An 18,697-nucleotide genomic window follows, 5' to 3' on the forward strand; every position below is an offset into this window, starting at 1 on the left:
GTAATATGAACTGACAGCTTCAGCTGGTTTTCCAATATTTACAGGGCTGGGAATTGAATAAATGTTAGATGATAAAATTTAAACAAACCATCGTTAGTGTGTTTGCTACTGCTCATGACTCCTACACTGTGGGTTAATGGCCTTGGAAGAACAAAAATTGAATTCAGCACTGATTGCACCCTTCTGATTGCAGATTTCCCACTTGTGTGTTTTGCATAGTGTATCTTTCACCCAATGATATTTGGATCTGGAACCCATGCATCACTTGCAAAGGTCTCAGGAGATGACCTGATTCTGCAAAGCAGATAAACTTTAGATTCCAAGTTTGCGTAAAATCCGGCATAACTTCCAATGGTGCTGTTAACTGAAAGATAACTGTGAGCCTGATTGCTGCGAGGGGCTGAACTCATTGCCTTATGAAGAAAGGATGAACAGTCTGGATTTTTACCCATTGGAAGTTAGAAGAACCAGAGCTGACCTTATTGCAACATACAAGATCCTGAGGGAACCTGGACAGGAGGATGTTTCCTTTCGTGAGAGAACTGAACCTAGGGGAAGAATACCAACAGGAGAATGATTTCCTCTTGGACGGTTTTTCATCTGAGGAATTTTCTCCCCAAAAGGGGGTGGAAGCTGGCTCTTTGAATCTCATACTGTGGAAGCAGGCCATTCAGCCCATCAAGTCCACACCACCCCTCCAAAGAGCGTCCCACTCCCCTACAACCCTGCATTTCCCGTGGCTAACCCTGCACAGTATGAGGCATCTGGTATGGCCAATCCAGCTAACCTGCACATCTTTGAGCTGTGGGAGGAAATCGGAGCATCCAGAGGAGACACAGGGAGAATGTGCAAACTTCAGATGGTTCCCCGAGGCTGGAATTAAACCTGGGTCCCTGGTGCCGTGAGGCAGCAGTGCTAACCACTGAGCCCCTGCTGTCCCAGCTAGATTCGTTAAGATTTGTGATAGATAAGGGTGTGAAAGGTCGAACAGGTGTGGAGAATTGAGGCTGAAACCAGATCAGTCGCGATCTTAGTAGAGTATGCTCAAGGGGCTAAATGGCCTGCTCCAATAGCACTTCCACGGGCTGTTTTTTTTCTGCCTGAGAGGACAGGAGTAAGGTCTCACTCAAAATCAAAAGGCACCTCACTCAATCGGGTGTATCAGCCAAGAGTATATGTAACCAAGGATCTGAAAGTGATCTCTGAAGGCAATCAATTGGAGCTAAGGGAGCCAGGGCTAACTCCTCTTGTTTTTAATATTTCTTTCATTTTACCTTAGTTCTTCATGCTGCTGTTGGCTACGACGATGGTTGTTCCTGCAGGTTACTTTCTACCTGTTTTTGTCTATGGTAAGCACTCCAAAAATGATCCTTTATTAAGAACAAAACTCTTTACCACTGCGTGCTGTGTGTAACTGCGGATCATTGTTTTAGTAGTATTCCCCCATGTGAGCTGTTTCTATGAGGATCTGCACCTCCTGCACACTGTCATGCTGTGTCGGTCTAGTTAGGATCGAACAAATAACTCTGATCACAGTAACTTACCAAGTGTGGAGCACAGTAATCTCTAGCCAGTTTGTAATCCCAGTGCTGCAACAGGCTAAAACTATAAATCGGATTTATAAGAAATGTTAGAGTTTAGAGGTATGAAGGTACACTATACATGATAAGTTTTCTACTACTTTACTAGATTATTGACAGGGCTGTTCTGTGTATCTAACCCATGCAACACACACTGGGAGAGGGAGCTTTCCTCTGTATCTGACCCTGTGCTGTACCTGTCCTGGGAGTGTTTAATGGGGGGAACAGTGTAGAGGGAGCTTTACTCTGTAACTTAACCACGTAATGTCCCTGTTCTGGGAGTGTTTAGTGGGGACAGTGTAGAGGGTGCTTTACTCTGTATCTAACCCTGTGCTGTTCCCTGTCCTGGGAGTGTGTAGTGGGGACAGTGTAGAGTGAGCTTTACTCTGTATCTAACCCTGTACTGTACCTGTCCTGGGAGTGTTTAGTGGGGACAGTGCAGAGGAGCTTTACTCTGTATCTAACCCTGTAATGTCCCTGTCCTGGGAGTGTTTGATGGGGGACAGTGTAGAGGGAGCTTTACTCTGTATCTAACCCTGTAATGTACCTGTCCTGGCACTGTTTAATGGGGGAGCAGTGTAGAGGCAGCTTTACTCTGTATCGAACGTGCTGTCACTGTCCTGGGAGTGTCTGATGGGGGACAATGTAGAGGAAGCTTTACTCTGTATCTAACCCTGTGCTGTCCCTGTCCTGGGGGTGTTTGAATGGCTCAGATTTCTGTTGCAATCCTAAAACTCTCACTATTCCACAGGTGCAGGCCTTGGGCGGCTGTATGGGGAGATAATGGCCAAGATCTTTCCGGAAGGAATCATTTCAGAAGGAATTCACATCAAAATCACTCCTTCAGGTTATGCGTTGGCAGGTGACTGGGTGTATATAATTTTGTACGTTGGCAAAAATTAGGAGTTATAATCCGCCTCAGTAACCTTTGAATGATGTCACAAAAAATGAGCATTTTCTGCAACAGGTTATTAGTCTCACTGATTTTCTTCAATCCTCTCCCTACACAGGAACCCATCCAAATCTCCACTCTCTGTATTATGAATTGCACCAAGTGCCACTCTCCCATGTTCACACTGACCTCCATTGACTTTTTGTTGAGCAACATGTCTCTACTTAAATTGTCATCCTTGTTTGAAAGAATATTCCATGGCGTCACCCACTCCTTTTAATCTCATCCAGTACCACACGTTTATGAAATCTTCCAATTCTGGCTTTTCTCAGTGTCCCTACTTTAATTGCTGCTTTTTTACCTAGGCCCCAAGTGCTGGACTTTCCTTCGATTGCCTCCCTGTCTTTCAATCTGCCTGACCTCCTTTCAAGTGGTCCGAGCCTCTGGTCGTCTGACCCAACATGGTGTAACAGTGGACTCGTTTCTTCTTATTCGTTCACCGCATGTATCAAACCCCCTGCTGTATCTGTCCTGGGGAGTGTTTGATGGGGGATAGAATGGAGGAAGCGTTACTCCATATCTAACCCGTTGCTGTCCCTGTCCCTGTCCTGGGGGTGTTTGATGGGGGCAGTGTAGAGGAAGCTTTACTCTGTATCTAACCCTGTGCTGTCACTGTCCTGGGAGTGTTTGATGGCAGGGGACAGTGTAGGGGGAGCTTCACTCTATATCTAACCCTGTGCTGTCCATGTCCTGGGAATGTTTGATGGGCGGGGGGACACTGTAGAGGAAAATTTACTCTGTATCCAACCCCGTGATGTCCCTATCCTGGGAGTGTTTGATGGGGACATTGGAGAGGAAGCTTTACTCTGTATCTAATCCCGTGCTGTACCTGTCCTGGGAGTGTTTGGTGGGGGACAATGTAGGGGGAGCTTTACTCTGTATCTAACCCTGTGCTGTCTCTGTCCTGGGAGTGTTTGATGTGGACACTGTAGAGGAGGCTTCACTCTGTATCTAACCCTGTGCTGTCCCTGTCCTCGGAGTGTTTGATGGGGGACAGTGCAGGGGGAGCTTTACTCTGTATCTAACCCTGTGCTGTCCCTGTGCTGGGAGTGTTTGATGGGGGACAGTGTAGAGGGAGCTTTGCTCTGTATCTAACCCCGTGCTGTCCCTTCCTGGGGAGTGTTTGATGGGGGAAAGATTAGATTTGGCTTTACGCTGTATCTAACCCCGTATCTAACCCTGTACTATACCTGTCCTGGGAGTATTTGAAGGGGGACAGTGTAGAGGAAGCTTTAATCTGTATCTAACCCCATGCTGTCACTGTCCTGTGAGTGTTTGATGGCAGGGGGCAGCGTAGGGGGAGCTTTACTCTGCATCTAATCCTGTGCTGTCCCTGTCCTGGGAGTGTTAGATGGGGACACTGTAGAGGAAGCTTTACTCTGTACCTAACCCCGTGCTGTCCCTGTCCTGGGAGTGTTTGATGGGGGACAGTGTAGAGCGAGCTTTAATCTGTATCTAACCATGTGCTGTCACTCTCCTGGGGAGTGTTTGATGGGAGGCAGTGTACAGGGAGCTTTCCTCTGTGTCGAAACCCGTGCCGTCAACGGTTGGACCACTATTTATTGTCCATCCCTAATTGTCTTGGAGAAGGTGGTGGTAAGTTGCCTTCTTTAACCACAGCAAGATGTCGGGACAGCCATAAAGCTGTTCGGGGAGGGAGTTCCAGGATTTTGGCCCAGTGACCTTGAAGGAACGGTGCTGTATCACCAAGTCAGGATCTTGAGTGGTTTGGAGGGAATTTGCAGGTGATGGTGGTCCCCATGTATCTGCAGCCCTTGTCCTTCTAAGTGTGAGAAGTCATGGGTTTGGACGGTTCTGTTGACAGAACCTTGGTGAGTTGCTGCACTGCATCTTATCGATAAACACTGTTGCCATTTGTGGTGATGTCTCAGTGTGTTTTATAGCATTGCACATGATAGAGGCGTATAAAATCATGAGGGGCATAGATAAGGTGAATAGCAAAGTTTTTTATCTGTAGGGTGGGGAGCTAAAAACTAGAGGGCATAGGTTTCAGGTGAGAGGGGAAAGGCTTAAAAGAGACTTGAGGGGCAACATTTTCACACAGAGAATGGTTCGTATGACATTTGGGACAGGTACTTGAAGAGGAAGGGTTTAAAGGGATATGGTCCAAACACAGGCGAATGGGACTCATTTAGTTTGGGAAACTTGGCATGGACGAGTTGAACCAAAGAGTTTGTTTCTGTTTTGTATGACTCTGTGTTTTATTGTAACTGTTTAGAGTCCCAAATAGCCGTCTTCTCAAACCCCCTTTGATAACAGGTGCGGAAGTTACTCATTGCTGTAGTGGTCCCATGCTGTTTGAACTAGTTCACACTGCCATCCTCCACATACTTCAGAGCCAATAAAATGCTGAGTCCACACCCTAATATCTCCATCCCTGAAGGCACTGCCTTGAATGTAGAATACGAACCTCCTCAGCCCTCAGGACCTCAAGAAGCATTCAACAATGAATGACTCCACTTGTGGAGTGCGGTCGCTGTGGGAAGCAGTGTTGTGGGTTCAGACCCTGTCCAGAGACTAGAGAACATAATTCATAGAAACCAGGCCCATTCAGCCCTTCAAGCCTGCTCTATAATTCCAGATCATGTCTAATCATCTACTTCAATGCCATTTTCCTGCATTATTCCCATTTGCCTTGATATCATTAGTATCTAGGAATCTATCGAACCTTGTCTTGAACTTATTCAATGTTGTGGTTCTGTTCGCCGAGCTGGGAATTTGTCTTGCAAACATTTCGTCCCCTGTCTAGGTGACATCCTCAGTGCTTGGGAGCCTCCTGTGAAGCGCCTCTGTGCTGTTTTCTCCGGTATTTATAGTGGCCTGTCTCTGCCGCTTCCGGTTGTCAGTTCGAGCTGTCCACTGTAGTGGCCGGTATATTGGGTGTGCCCAATAAATACCGGAGAAAACAGCACAGAAGCGCTTCACAGGAGGCTCCCAAGCACTGAGGATGTCACCTAGACAGGGGACGAAACGTTTGCAAGACAAATTCCCAGCTCGGCGAACAGAACCACAACAACGAGCACCCGAGCTACAAATCTTCTACCAAACTTTGAACTTATTCAATGTATAAACAATGCAATAATTATGATAACTAGAAAAAACAATGCAATAATATAATGTAACAATTATAGATAATGCAATAATTATGATAACTATAATAAGCAATGCAACAATATAATGTAATAATTATAAATAAGTTTAAACAATGCAATAATTATGATAACTATAATAAACAATGCAATAATGTAATGTAAGTAATTAATATTCAAGTCTGGCTGACTCTTCCAGTGCAGTACTGAGGGACTGCTTCACTCCTGGAGGTCTGTCTTTCTGGCCAGATGTTAAGCAGGGGTCCCTCTCAGACAGATATATAAAAATCATGATCATGAACTTCTTTCCTGACCTCTCGCACCACAGCCCCAAAATATTGGCGACTTGCCTTTGGTGGTTAAAATGATATTATTGACCAGGCACCTCTTATAGATACTTCTGCATTGTGAGTGAAATTAATTGCCTATAACTTTGGCAAAGCTGTCCCTCCTTCTGTCCCACAGTCTGGATTCCCAGTTCAAAATAACAGTATGGATCCTAAACGCAGCCACCTTGGGTCAGAACTCTCCTGGGCCCCATAACTTTAACAGTCAAATCTTCCAGCTAGAACTTTCTCTCTCTCGTACTCTCTCTTCAGGGCTTGGCTATTCCAGAATCCAACTCGCTGTTTCAAGTGTGCAGCCTTGTTCTTTAACACTTTCAACCATCACGCAGAATTTCAAACTAATTCTGCTGAAAAGAGTTGTTCCAAACCAAAACTAAATCGGGCGGCACGATGGCTCAGAGGTTAGCACTGCTGCCTCCCAGCGCTGGGGACCTGGGTTCAATTCCAGCCTTAACCAACTGTCTGTGTGGAGTTTGCACATTCTCCCAGTGCCTGTGCAGGTTTCCTCCGGGTGCTCTGGTTTCCTCCCACAGTCCAAAATGTGCTGGATTGGCTGTGCTGAATTGCCCCATACTATCTAGGGATGTGTAGGCTGGGTGGCTTAACCATGGGAAATGCAGGGTTATGGAGTAGGAATGGGTCTGGGTGCGATGCTCTTTGGAGGGTTGGTGTGGACTTGATGGGCTGAATGGCCTGCTTCCACACTGTAGGGGATTCTACACTAGAAAGGGAACAACATCCTTCCTTAGAATCAACTTCCTGCTGTCATTACTGCTTTGCCCTTGTTTCTCTCCCAGGCAGCTTGGTCAGATGCTCAATTACCAGAAGCAAACTACATTTCCTCTCAAGGGACTTCCTTTCAGAAAAATCCAGTTCTTAAAGGACCATCACCTCAACATAAAATAAGGATTTTCCCCCAAAAGCATACAGACCAACAGCTGAAAAGGGGAGTAACGATCCCATTCAGGCAAAATCCCAAATGGTAACATTAACAATGTCATTGCCAGACTCTGAGTATTCCCTCAGAGTCAGGATTTCCAAGATCCTTTAATCCCGACAGCAATAGACACTGCAGAACCTTTTCTCCTTATTTATAACATTGTAACCTCCGGGTGCGTGGCCTCATTGCTGACTCCTCTTCGACTTTCAGCAGCATAGTAATTAAAACTACCTTTGGTGTATATTAGCTTCTGTCAACAGTGGGAAAATGAGTCAGGCTAGAAAAGTGGCTTACTTGAGATTGCTATGTGCTACATATGTTCATATGAAGGTACCTGTCCTCTGCAGGCAGAAGGAGCTTGTCCAGGTATTGCACTATTTTTGAATTAAACAGAAGTGTTGGGGCAGTAGTTCTTGAATGCCTCAGCCAAATTGGCGTTAACTCGCCAACCAATCAGCAACCTTTTTTCATACATGAAACGTTATCGTTCCCTTTGAAATTTGGCACCTGTCCTGACAACTTAAAGATGGAAAACATCAACAATACATGTAAAAAAAAACACAAAGGACTGTGGATGCTAGAAAACAGAAACGCAGACACAAATTACTGGGAAAACTCAGCAGGTCTGGCAGAGCTTGTGGACAGAAAGCAGAGTTGACCTTTCGGGTCCATTGACTTTTCTTCAGGATGGTTGTGAAGAAGGGTCACTAGATCCAAAATGTTAACTCTGCCTTTTGTCCACAGATGCTGCCAGACCTGCTGAGCTTTCCCAACTATTTCTGTGTTTGTTTCAACCACGTGCGTGTGTTTTCAGAGGTACTCAAATGGGATGCGGGCTCCCTACGTCCAATGAAGGACATATGGACGGTTTCCTGTCTCTTACTGTGTGTGTGGCGCTCTCTCTCCCTCTCTGTAGGGGCTGCAGCCTATTCCGGGGCCGTCACCCACACCATCTCCACCGCTGTGCTGGTTTTCGAGCTGACGGGGCAGATGTCCCATATCCTGCCAGTTCTCATCGCTGTGCTGGTCGCCAACGTGATCAGCCAGCGATCCCAGCCATCTTTCTTCGACGGGATCGTCATCGTGAAGAAGCTTCCCTACCTACCCAAGCTGACGGTGGGGAAGAGCGGGTAAGGGAAAGAATCTACGTGCCTGTGTCGCGCATCTATCTGGGGCCTGGTGAGTCACGCTCAGTCTAGCTCAGTTGTGTGTGGGCTCCAAATTGATGACGGAGCTTTTAACGGAGGTTTGAACACATAACCCAGTGCGTGACACTCCAACACTGTGCTGTCAAAGGTGTCGTCTTGTGTGTTAAGTATTAAATCATGCCTCTGATCGCCATCTCAGATGGAACACAAATGGCACTACTGGAAAAGGAACAGAGCAAGAAAAATAGGCCAGTCAGCCCCATTGGGCCTGATACACCATTCAACTACGGCACCGCTGACCCTCTGCTCCCCTGGGTGTTGGAAGGCGCTATTCTCCCTGGTTTCTCTGACAAAAAGCCTCAAATCTCAGATTGTCTGGTTGCCATCATATTGCTGGTTTTGGGATCCTCCTGTGCCCACATTGGCTGTTGTCATTTCCTACTTTACAGCAGTGACTGCACCTCCAATGTCCTTCCTCGGTTGGAAAGCACTTTGAGACTTGGGAAAGGCACTGCAAGTTATACAGAGGGTGGGGTGGGGGGGGGAGGGGAATTGGTGGGGGGCATTGGTGAATATTCAGCCCCCGGGATTGGTTAAGGTGGGGCAACTGTGGCACTGGCTGGGGTCAGGACTGGTAAAAGGGATGGTGGGGGGGGGGTTACTGTTGGAGGCTAATCATCTCAGGACATCACTTCAAACGTTCCTGGGAGCAGTGTCTGAAGTTTAACCGTGTTCATCAATCACCTTCCCTCCATCATAGAGGCCTGTTTGTTGATGATTGGAATAGGGTAGGAGGCTGGGTCAGGATGGGATGCTCTTTGGAGGGTGGGTGGGCTGAATGACCTCTTTCCGCACTGTAGGGATCCTATGATCATATGATCTCGCGATTCCATGATTGTATGATTGCCCAGTAATCAGCTTCAGTCACAATTGTTTGTGTCTATGTGAGTGCGCATCCACACACACATGGTGCCTGCTCACGACTTGGCTGTGACGCACCTTGCAGGCAAACAGCTGGACTCCGTTGACCAGTCCACGTTTACCGTTAACCACAGTACTGAAGTCCCATGAGACTCTGCAGGAGGGATGGGGGCAACGTAAAGAAATGAGAAGCCAGGAAACGGTTTATTGATAACTCGGCTTTTACATGTTCGAGCACCTTGAACATGTGGGCTCTTATTTCAGGGCTCACGATATCTACGCAGAGGACTTTATGGTGACAGACCTGAAATACCTGGCCAAGGACCTGAAATACAAAGACATCCGAAACCTGCTGAAGAACACAGAGCTGAAACAATTCCCTCTTGTTGACTCAACAGGTACCTCTGTACAATTCTGTGGACACACACACACACATCCATAGCCATGTGAATATCAAACAATTCTGTAGCAATCGATGGTGTCAATTGTGGCGATCTCACCATCGGAACAAGGCAGATTCAATATGGTTTAAAAATTTCAAATTCGGTTTTGATCAATTTTAGTTACGATTCCTTACTCTTTCATGGAGTAGTGAGTGCTACTAGCAAGGCCAGGATTGATGGCCATCCTTAATTGCCCCTTGATCCGAGTGGCTCCGTCACTTCAGAGGGTCTGGGATCATGTGAAGGCCAGACCAGGTAAGGTCTTTCCAGAAGAACACGAATGAACTGGGCAGGTTCTTACAACAAGTAATTATTGTTGTCACAGTTGCCATTATTGAGACTTCCAGATTTATTGACATTTGATTCCACCAGCTGGGGTTCGATCCGCTGTTCCCAAAGCACTAGCCCAGGCTTTTGGCTAATCCAATAACATTCTCACTAAGGGACCATCTCTTCCTCCTGTGGAACCAAGGAGGGACAATGGAGTTGAGTAACAATCTGATTGAATGACAGAATAGGCTGAGGGGAAATGTGGCCTCCTCCTAGCTACCTACAGTCCTTTACCTGCCCACGTGGAAGGAATTTCAATCAGTAGCGACGATGCCGCATAATCCGGGCGGACATCCATTACCTTTATTTCAGCTTTCGGTTGAATGTTTCTGCAGAAGACTAGATGCCAGTCCTTGGTGCACAGAGTGAGAACCTGCAGACAATTTTGGTGACCCTATTTATCTGAAGGATAGAAAGGCACTGGAGGGGAGTAGTGGAAACTTACACAGAATAATACCAGAAGTGCGTGCCTTTTCATATCGGGAAAGAATGGGCACGCTGAACATCTATACTGGTCATAGAGGTCCTCCAGAAGAGGTCTTTGAAAGGTCTTCAGTGGAGACAGAGAGAATCGTGCAGGAAAGAGCAGAACAAGGGGTACTTCTGTGTGAGATAATGTCCGAGATATCCATTCAGGAGTTCGGGAGAAACTTCCGCATCCACAGGGCGGTGTGAGTGTGACACTCATTCCCACAAGGCAGTGGTTGAAATGAATACCAGCTAGAAGTGTGAGGGAGGAGACAATAGAGGGTGGGATTTAGATAAGGAAAGACAGGGGGTAGCTCAAACGGAGCAGATATAATGGCGTGGACTGGTTGGGCTGATTGACCTATTTCTGTGCCATTTGCCTGATGTATATAATTCCCTGTGATGACAGCTACTCCCAAGGACATTCTACATTACATGGCAGATGCCAGCCCTGAGGCCTAAGGCAATCCCCAGCATTGAGGGGCTGACTTCATCTTTTACTAGCAAGGGCAAGATTGAGAAGGGCTGCCATTCTGGTAGAACCCTACCCCAGCAGATACTAATCCATTCGGGGAGATGCTAAGTGGTGTGAGTGTGAGACCCCAGCCAAATCCTTAAAGGAGAAATAGTCAGCAAGAGGACAAATCTGGGATGAGCACAAGATTGTAAAGGAGGTAAAACAAAGTTTCCTTTAATTTTTTTTTCAGAGTCAAAGGTTTTGCTGGGCTCCATTAAGCGTAAAAATCTTGCCAAGCTCCTGACAGAGCAGCTGAGCCCAGTGAGAAGGCTGAGGTATATTCTAGAACAATCCAGGCAGCCAGCACGATTTTTCTCAGGCCAGGAGGTGAGTAATTGAGGTGGGTTGGAGTGGTGGAGTTGGTGCTGGTGGAATTGGTGGTGGTGGAGCTGGTGCTGGTGGAATTGGTGGTGGGATTGGTGGTGGGGATGGAGTTGGTGGTGGGGTTGGTGGTGGTGGTAGTGGTGGAATTGGCAGTGATGGCATTTGTGGTGGTGGAGTTGGTGGTGGTAGTACAGTTGGTGGCGAAGGTGTTGGTGGTGAAGGAGTTGTTGGTGGTGGAGTAGTGGTGGTGGAGTTGGTGATGGTGAAGTTAATGGCAGAGTTGGTGGTGTCGGAGTTGGTTGTGTCAGAGTTGGTGGTGGTGGAGTTGGTGATGGTGGAGCTGATGGTGGAGTTGGTGATGATAGAGTTGGTGGTGTGGAGCTGGTGCAGGTGGGGTTGGTAGTGCTAAGAGTTGGTGGTGGTGGGGTTGGTGATGGTGGAGTTGGTGGTGGTGGAATTGGTGATGGAGTTGGAGATGGATTTCCTGGTGGTGAAGTTGGTGGTGGTGGAGGTGATTGGCATGGTGTTGATGGAGTTGGTGGTGATGGAGTTGTGGAGTTTGTGGTAGTAGAGGTATTGGTGATGGAGTTGGTGGTGTTGGAGGTGTTGGTGGTGATGGGGTTGATTGTAATGGTAGTGGTGGAGTTGGTGGTGGTGGAGTTGGTGGTAGTGGAGTTGGTGATGGCATTGGTGGTGTTGGAGTTGGTGGTGGAGATGGTTGTGATGGTGGTGATGGAGTTGGTGGTGATGAGGTTGATGATGGTAGAGCTGGTGGTGGGAGATGCTGTGGTGGTGGAGTTGGTGGTGATGGAGTTGATAGTAGTGGAGTTGGTGGTGGTGGGGTTGGTGGTGATGGAGTTGGTCGTGGTGGAGTTCGTAGTGGAGTTGGTGGTAATGGAGTTGTTGGTGATGGTGTTGGTGGTAGTGGAGTTGGTAGTGATGGAGTTGGTAGTGATGGAGTTGGTGGCGATGGAGTTGGTGGTAGTGGAGTTGGTGGTGATGGAGTTGGTGATGGAGTTGGTGGTAGTGGAGTTGGTGGTGATGGAGTTGGTGATGGAGTTGGTGGTAGTGGAGTTGGGTGGTGGAGTTGGTGGTGATGGAGTTGGTGGTGATGGAGTTGGTGATGGAGTTGGTGGTGGTGGAGTTGGTGATGGAGTTGGTGGTAGTGGAGTTGGGTGGTGGAGTTGGTGGCGATGGAGTTGGTGGTGATGGAGTTGGTGATGGAGTTGGTGGTGGTGGAGTTGGTGGTGGTGGAGTTGGTGGTGATGGAGTTGGTGGTAGTGGAGTTGGTGGTGATGGAGTTGGTGGCGATGGAGTTGGTGGTAGTGGGGTTAGTGGTGATGGAGTTGGTGATGGAGTTGGTGGTAGTGGAGTTGGTGGTGATGGAGTTGGTGATGGAGTTGGTGGTAGTGGAGTTGGTGGTGATGGAGTTGGTGATGGAGTTGGTGGTAGTGGAGTTGGTGGTGATGGAGTTGGTGGCGATGGAGTTGGTGGCGATGGAGTTGGTGGTGATGGAGTTGATGGTAGTGGGGTTAGTGATGATGGAGTTGGTGGTAGTGGAGTTGGGTGGTGGAGTTGGTGGTGATGGAGTTGGGTGGTGGAGTTGGTTGTAGTGGGGTTAGTGGTGATGGAGTTGGTGGTGATGGAGTTGGTGGCGATGGAGTTGGTGGCGATGGAGTTGGTGGTAGTGGAGTTGGGTAATGGAGTTTGTGGTGATGGATTTGATGGTAGTGGAGTTAGTGGTGGTGGAGTTGGGTGGTGGATTTGGTTGTGGTGGAGTTGGTGGTGGTGGAGTTGGTGGTGATGGAGTTGGGTGGTGATGGAGTTGGTGGTAGTGGGGTTAGTGGTGATGGAGTTGGTGGTAGTGGGGTTAGTGGTGATGGAGTTGGCGATGGAGTTGGTGGCGATGGAGTTGGTGGTGATGGAGTTGGGTGGTGGAGTTGGGTGATGGAGTTGGGTGATGGAGTTGGTGGTGATGGAGTTGGTGGTAGTGGGGTTAGTGGTGATGGAGTTGGCGATGGAGTTGGTGGCGATGGAGTTGGTGGTGATGGAGTTGGTGGTGGTGGAGTTGGTGGTGGTGGAATTGGTGGTGTTGGAGTTGGTGGTGGTGGAGTTGGGTGGTGGAGTTGGTTGTGGTGGAGTTGGTGGTGGTGGAATTGGTGGTGTTGGAGTTGGTGGTGGTGGAGTTGGGTGATGGAGTTGGTGGTGATGGAGTTGGTGGTAGTGGGGTTAGTGGTGATGGAGTTGGCGATGGAGTTGGTGGCGATGGAGTTGGTGGTGATGGAGTTGGGTGGTGGAGTTGGGTGATGGAGTTGGGTGATGGAGTTGGTGGTGATGGAGTTGGTGGTAGTGGGGTTAGTGGTGATGGAGTTGGCGATGGAGTTGGTGGCGATGGAGTTGGTGGTGATGGAGTTGGTGGTGGTGGAGTTGGGTGGTGGAGTTGGTTGTGGTGGAGTTGGTGGTGGTGGAATTGGTGGTGTTGGAGTTGGTGGTGGTGGAGTTGGGTGGTGGAGTTGGTTGTGGTGGAGTTGGTGGTGGTGGAATTGGTGGTGTTGGAGTTGGTGGTGGTGGTGGGTCGGGGGTCACATGTTGAAGAGAGACAGTCTTGTCACTTCCCAAAAATGAAAGGAATAGACAAGGCTGACATTTGACCGTGCAGGGCCGCTCTGTGGCCTCAGCTTTGTGTCAAAAAAAACAGCCTACCTGACAAAATACTGACGGCCATGTGTGAATTCCACTTGCCTTATTTTGGAGAGTACATTCTGTTCCAATAGGGATTCAACCCACTAGTCTGAATCCAAAGAGCAGAAGATAACAGGAATAACATTATGGAAGCCACTACCCCTCCCCCACCCTCTGGTGTGTGTTAATATACACCCCATGCATCGCCACTCAAACAAGGTGTAACAATGGCATTGTCTGGACTGTTAGCTGGACAGGGTTAGGTCCCATCACAAACCTTGGCAACAGCTCCCATCAATATCTCACCTCCTGACTCCCCAAAGGAGGTCCACCTTGGACAAGGCACAAGTCAGGCGAGTGATGGAATACTCCTCAACTGCCTGGATGGGGGCAGCTCCAACAACACCCAAGAAGCTCAACACTACTCAGGACAAAGCAGTCTGCTAGATCGACACTAGATCCACCACCAACTCCGTCGCAGTAGTGCGTACCATCTCTGAGAAGCACTGCAGAAATTCATCTGAGCTCTCGAGACAGCACTTTCCAACCCTATGGCCACTGTCATCTGGAAGGAAAAGGGCAGCAGATAGATGTAACACCAGACCCTGCAAATTCCTCTCCAATCCATTCACCATCCTGACTTGGAAATATATCTCCGTTCCTGCAGTATCACTGAGTTCAAACCCTGAAAAAGGTTTATCCTCCCAGTAATGCAATTGTGTCTAACTAAGACAATATTTTGTCAGGGCTGGGTGATTTTGAGTTTTGAAAAAGTAAACTTATGAAATGGAACAAATTTTGATTTAAAGGACATGGATTGACAAATTATTACATTGTTCGTAAGGGGCTGGAGACTTCACAGTGACAAATAAATTATCTGCAGTTATACCTGTGTGTTTCGTATGAGGATTTCTGTCAGTCACAAAGCTGTATCAGAACCAATTAACGTTTCTGCTAATGTTTTATTTAATTCAGAATAACTCATGTTCTGACCGAATTGGCTGTGAAGGTGAGTCATGTACATATGTATCTGTGAATGTATTTATTTTCTTTCCTGGGGATGTGCTTGTGCATTGTGTCTATAGACTTGGGTCCCCAGGTAATTTTGCATTTACTCCTGTATTGTATGTTCAATGTTTACATTAGGTTCTGTGCGTGTGTAAATGTGTCTGCATTGCTTTCTGTGCCTGTGGGTGTATCTGTACAAGGCATGATAGTACAGTGACCATGTGACTTGTAATTCAGAGGTGGGTGTTCAAATTCTACCATAACTTCTGGATGAGTTTACTTCACTTAATAAAAGCTGCAACTGACATGTAGTTTCAGTTAATGTTGACCATAGCAACTACTGCATTAAAAGCCTATTTGGGGTGGCTCAGTGGTTAGCACTGCTGCCTCACAGTGCCAGGGACCTGGGTTCGATTCCAGCCTAGGCTGATTGTCTGTGTGGAGTTTGCACATTTTCCCCGTGTCTGTGTGGGTTTCCTCCCACAGTCACAAAGATGTGCGGATTAGGTTGATTGGTCACGCTAAATTGTTGCGTGGTATCCAGCGATGTGCAGTCTAGGTGGGTTAACCTTGGGAAGTGCAGGGTTACAAAAAATAGCAGGGTGGGTCTGGGTGGGATGCTCTTTGGAGGGTCCCTGTGGACTCGAAGAACTGAATGGCTTGCTTCCACACTGTAGGGCTTCTGTTTGCTTTACTAATGCCTTTAAGGGATCTCCCGCCCTTACCTAGTCTGGCTTATATACGACTCCAGACCCACAGCAATGTGGTTAACTCTTAACTGCCCTTGGGGCAATTAGGGACGGTCAATAAATGCTGGGGCCTAGCCAATGACACCCGCATTCCATGAATGTATTTTTAAAAACTTGGATGGGGGGTGGGGGTGGGTATTGGGACTTATTAAATTCACATTCTAGACCCTCCTATCCTTTCCCATGCTCTTCCAGCCTCTCATTGCTCTCCCCAGTTACCTGCCAGTCCATCTTCTTGAAGGTTTCGATATCAAAGATGATGTGCCAATGATTGGAACAGTTCTCTGATTCTGCTCCATTGCTGACCCTCATGAATCCAATCTGTCTTTCACCTTTGCTGTCTCGCACCTCTGAAACTCCTTGGATTTTCTTCCCCGACCCCAGCACTCCCAACGCCTCCCCGCCTCCCCCCCCCCCCAACTCTCCACATGCACCAGGGGGTCAGGACATGAAACCAACACGCCAACCAACCAATCAAAGGCACTGGAGTCAGACTGAAAGTATGCATTCAAATACGCAGAGTGGTTACAACACAGAAGGCATCTGTTTGGTGCATTGTAGTAGCAACAGCTCTCCAAATGGGCAATTCATTTAGTGCCCGTCCCCCCTCGACTGAGTCTACCTCCATCACGCTCTCAGGCAGTACATTCCGGACCCTAACCACCCACTGTGTGTAAAGGTTTCTCCTCACCTCGCCATTGCTTCTTTTGGCAATAACCCTAAAGTGCGACCTTCTCATTCGCAATTCTTCCACCAATGGGAACGGTTTCTCCCTGTCCACTCCCTGTATGATTTTGAACAGCTCTCAGCCTTCTCTAATGAAGAGAGTCCCAACTTCTCCAATCTGTCCATGTGATTGAAGTTCCCCATCCCTGGAATCAGTCTCGTCAATATTTTCTGCACTTTCTCTAATTTCCTTGCATTTCTCTTGAAATGTGATGCCCAGAACTGTATACAACACTGCAGCTGAGGCTGGACTAGTGTCTTACACCAGTTCAACAGAATCTCCTTGCTTGTGAACTCTATACCTCTATTAATGAAGCCAGGGATACAGTATGCTTTACTAACTGTGCCCTCCATTTGTACTGACACCTTCAATGAATTATGTACGTACGCATCCAGATCCCTCTGCTCCTGCTCTCGTTTTGGAGTTGTACTCTTTATTTATCTTGTCGCTCAAAATAATGGGAAGAATTAAGCTTCTCTGCACTAAATTACATCTGTCTCTCCTCCGTCCATTCCACCAACCTGTCCACAAGTCATACAATCATAGAGTTCTGCAGCACAGAAACTGACCCTTCGGTCCAACTCATGCATGTTGACCACATATCCTAAATAAATTTAATCCCATTTGCCAGCATTTGGCCCATATCCCTCTAAACCCTTCCTATTCCTGTACCCATCCAGATGCCTGTTAAATGTAATTGTACCAGCCTCCACCACTTCCTCCAGCAGCTCGTTCCATTAACCACCCACATTCTGCTTGAAAACATTGCCCCTTAGGTCCCTTTTAAATCTTTCCCCTCCACCTTGAATTTTTATCCTCTAGCTTTGGGGAAAAAGACCTTGGCTGTTTGCCCTATCCATGCCTCTCATGATCTTATAAACCTTTGCAAGATCATCCCTCAGCCTCTGACAGTCCGGGAAAATAGCCCCAGCCTATTTAGCCTCACCCAGCAACATCCTTGTAAATCTTTTCTGAACCCTTTTAAGTTTAACAACATCTTTCATATAGCTGGGAGACCAGAATTGAGCACAGTGTTCCAAATGCCTTTGATTATTATTAATTTTTAAGGAACAAATGATGTCGGGCCTGGTCTCTAGGGCCAATTGTTAAAGTAAAGTCACTGTAGTCCTAGAGAACTGTAGAACTGCTCTCTCATTGGACAGAGAGATGACTGGTGAGGATTTAACCTGAGGGTCATCACATCTGAGGCAAGGGGCAAGGTTGAGAAGGTGAGGCCTTCTTGGTATCCTCAGCTGGTATAGGAATTGAACCCACACAATTAGGGTCACTCACCAGTTGTCCAGCTAACTGATGCTAACCAACCCCTGTGTAGCAACCCACTGGGCAAATTAGAACATAGAACATGGAACATGGAACATGAAACATAAAACAGTCCAGGCCCTTCGGCCCATGGTGTTGTGCCGAGCATTTAATTAATCTAAGATCAACCTAACCTACACACCCCTCAGTTTACTGCCGTCCATGTGCTTGTCCAGCAGTAGCTTAAATGTCCCTAATGTCTCTGACTCTACCATCACTGCTGACAGTGCATTCCACACACCCACCAATCTCTGCATTCAACTCCTGCAGCCTGCTGCTCTGTATTTTAGCTCAATGTATCCACCTAGCTTCTGTAACCCTTAATATCCTTTCCACCCAACTACGTTCCATCAATCTCCCAGAAGGAGGCCATTCAGCCCGTTCTGTCTGAACCAGCTCTCCTGACGTGCATTTCCAGTTTGATATTTTCAGCTGAGCCTCCAGCACCCACACACAGGAGGGTTAGGGGAAGCTCCCTATTCCCACTCCCTTCTGAATAACAAACTGCTTTTTGGCATCATTCCCGGTTGGCTCAGCTTAAGAGTGTTAAGATTTTGCCTGTTAGTCTGAACTGCCTCAAAGGGAGGAAGTAATTTCTCTCCATCTGTCCAAGCCAATCATCCTAAATGCCTCAATTAGACACATACTTGATCTTCAAAGCTTGAGGGAACTCAAGCCCAGTCTATGTAATTGAACCTCATTGATTAACCCTTTAAGCTTGCTGACCAGAACTGAACACAGTCCTACATTATTACAAAGGCCATCCACCCCACATTTATTGGATCTTTATTGCAGATGCCCAACCTCCAGAGACCCAGCAGTTAAACCGAGAAGACAACATCTACATTGAGAACGAAGAGGTAGGACACTAGGGGCTTTTTCTAGACCCATTCAACCAGTAACTTCAATTGTCTTCTCAGCTAGCCCCCTGAAAGGATAGAGGGACTTCTATGGGAGTGGCCTCCTCAAGCTGTTGTTACACCGAACCCTGCTCCCGAGGGCTCAGTCAGGTAGAGCACTTGTCTTCTGCTCGTTGGCTTTCACTGAGTTACTGGGATGGACAATCCTCTGAGACCAGTGTAAAGGGAGCTCGGAGGGCGAGTCTGCCCAGAACAGAGCACACCTCAGAGA

The 18,697-nt window shown here is 47.5% G+C and overlaps 1 protein-coding gene across 1 annotated transcript in view; it reads left to right on the forward strand.

Moving 5' to 3' along the window:
• LOC140492351 (chloride channel protein ClC-Kb-like) overlaps positions 1-18,697 on the forward strand; it is a 72,395-nt gene that overhangs the window by 40,856 nt on the left and 12,842 nt on the right. The window contains exons 12-18 of the mRNA XM_072591272.1: positions 1,280-1,349; positions 2,332-2,442; positions 7,846-8,059; positions 9,263-9,396; positions 10,947-11,083; positions 14,738-14,771; positions 18,362-18,426. Of these exons, the coding sequence (XP_072447373.1) occupies positions 1,280-1,349; positions 2,332-2,442; positions 7,846-8,059; positions 9,263-9,396; positions 10,947-11,083; positions 14,738-14,771; positions 18,362-18,426 (765 nt within the window). The remainder of the gene's footprint in view (positions 1-1,279; positions 1,350-2,331; positions 2,443-7,845; positions 8,060-9,262; positions 9,397-10,946; positions 11,084-14,737; positions 14,772-18,361; positions 18,427-18,697) is intronic.

The sequence above is a fragment of the Chiloscyllium punctatum genome, chromosome 21 (assembly GCF_047496795.1).
Source record: "Chiloscyllium punctatum isolate Juve2018m chromosome 21, sChiPun1.3, whole genome shotgun sequence".
Taxonomy (NCBI): domain Eukaryota; kingdom Metazoa; phylum Chordata; class Chondrichthyes; order Orectolobiformes; family Hemiscylliidae; genus Chiloscyllium; species Chiloscyllium punctatum.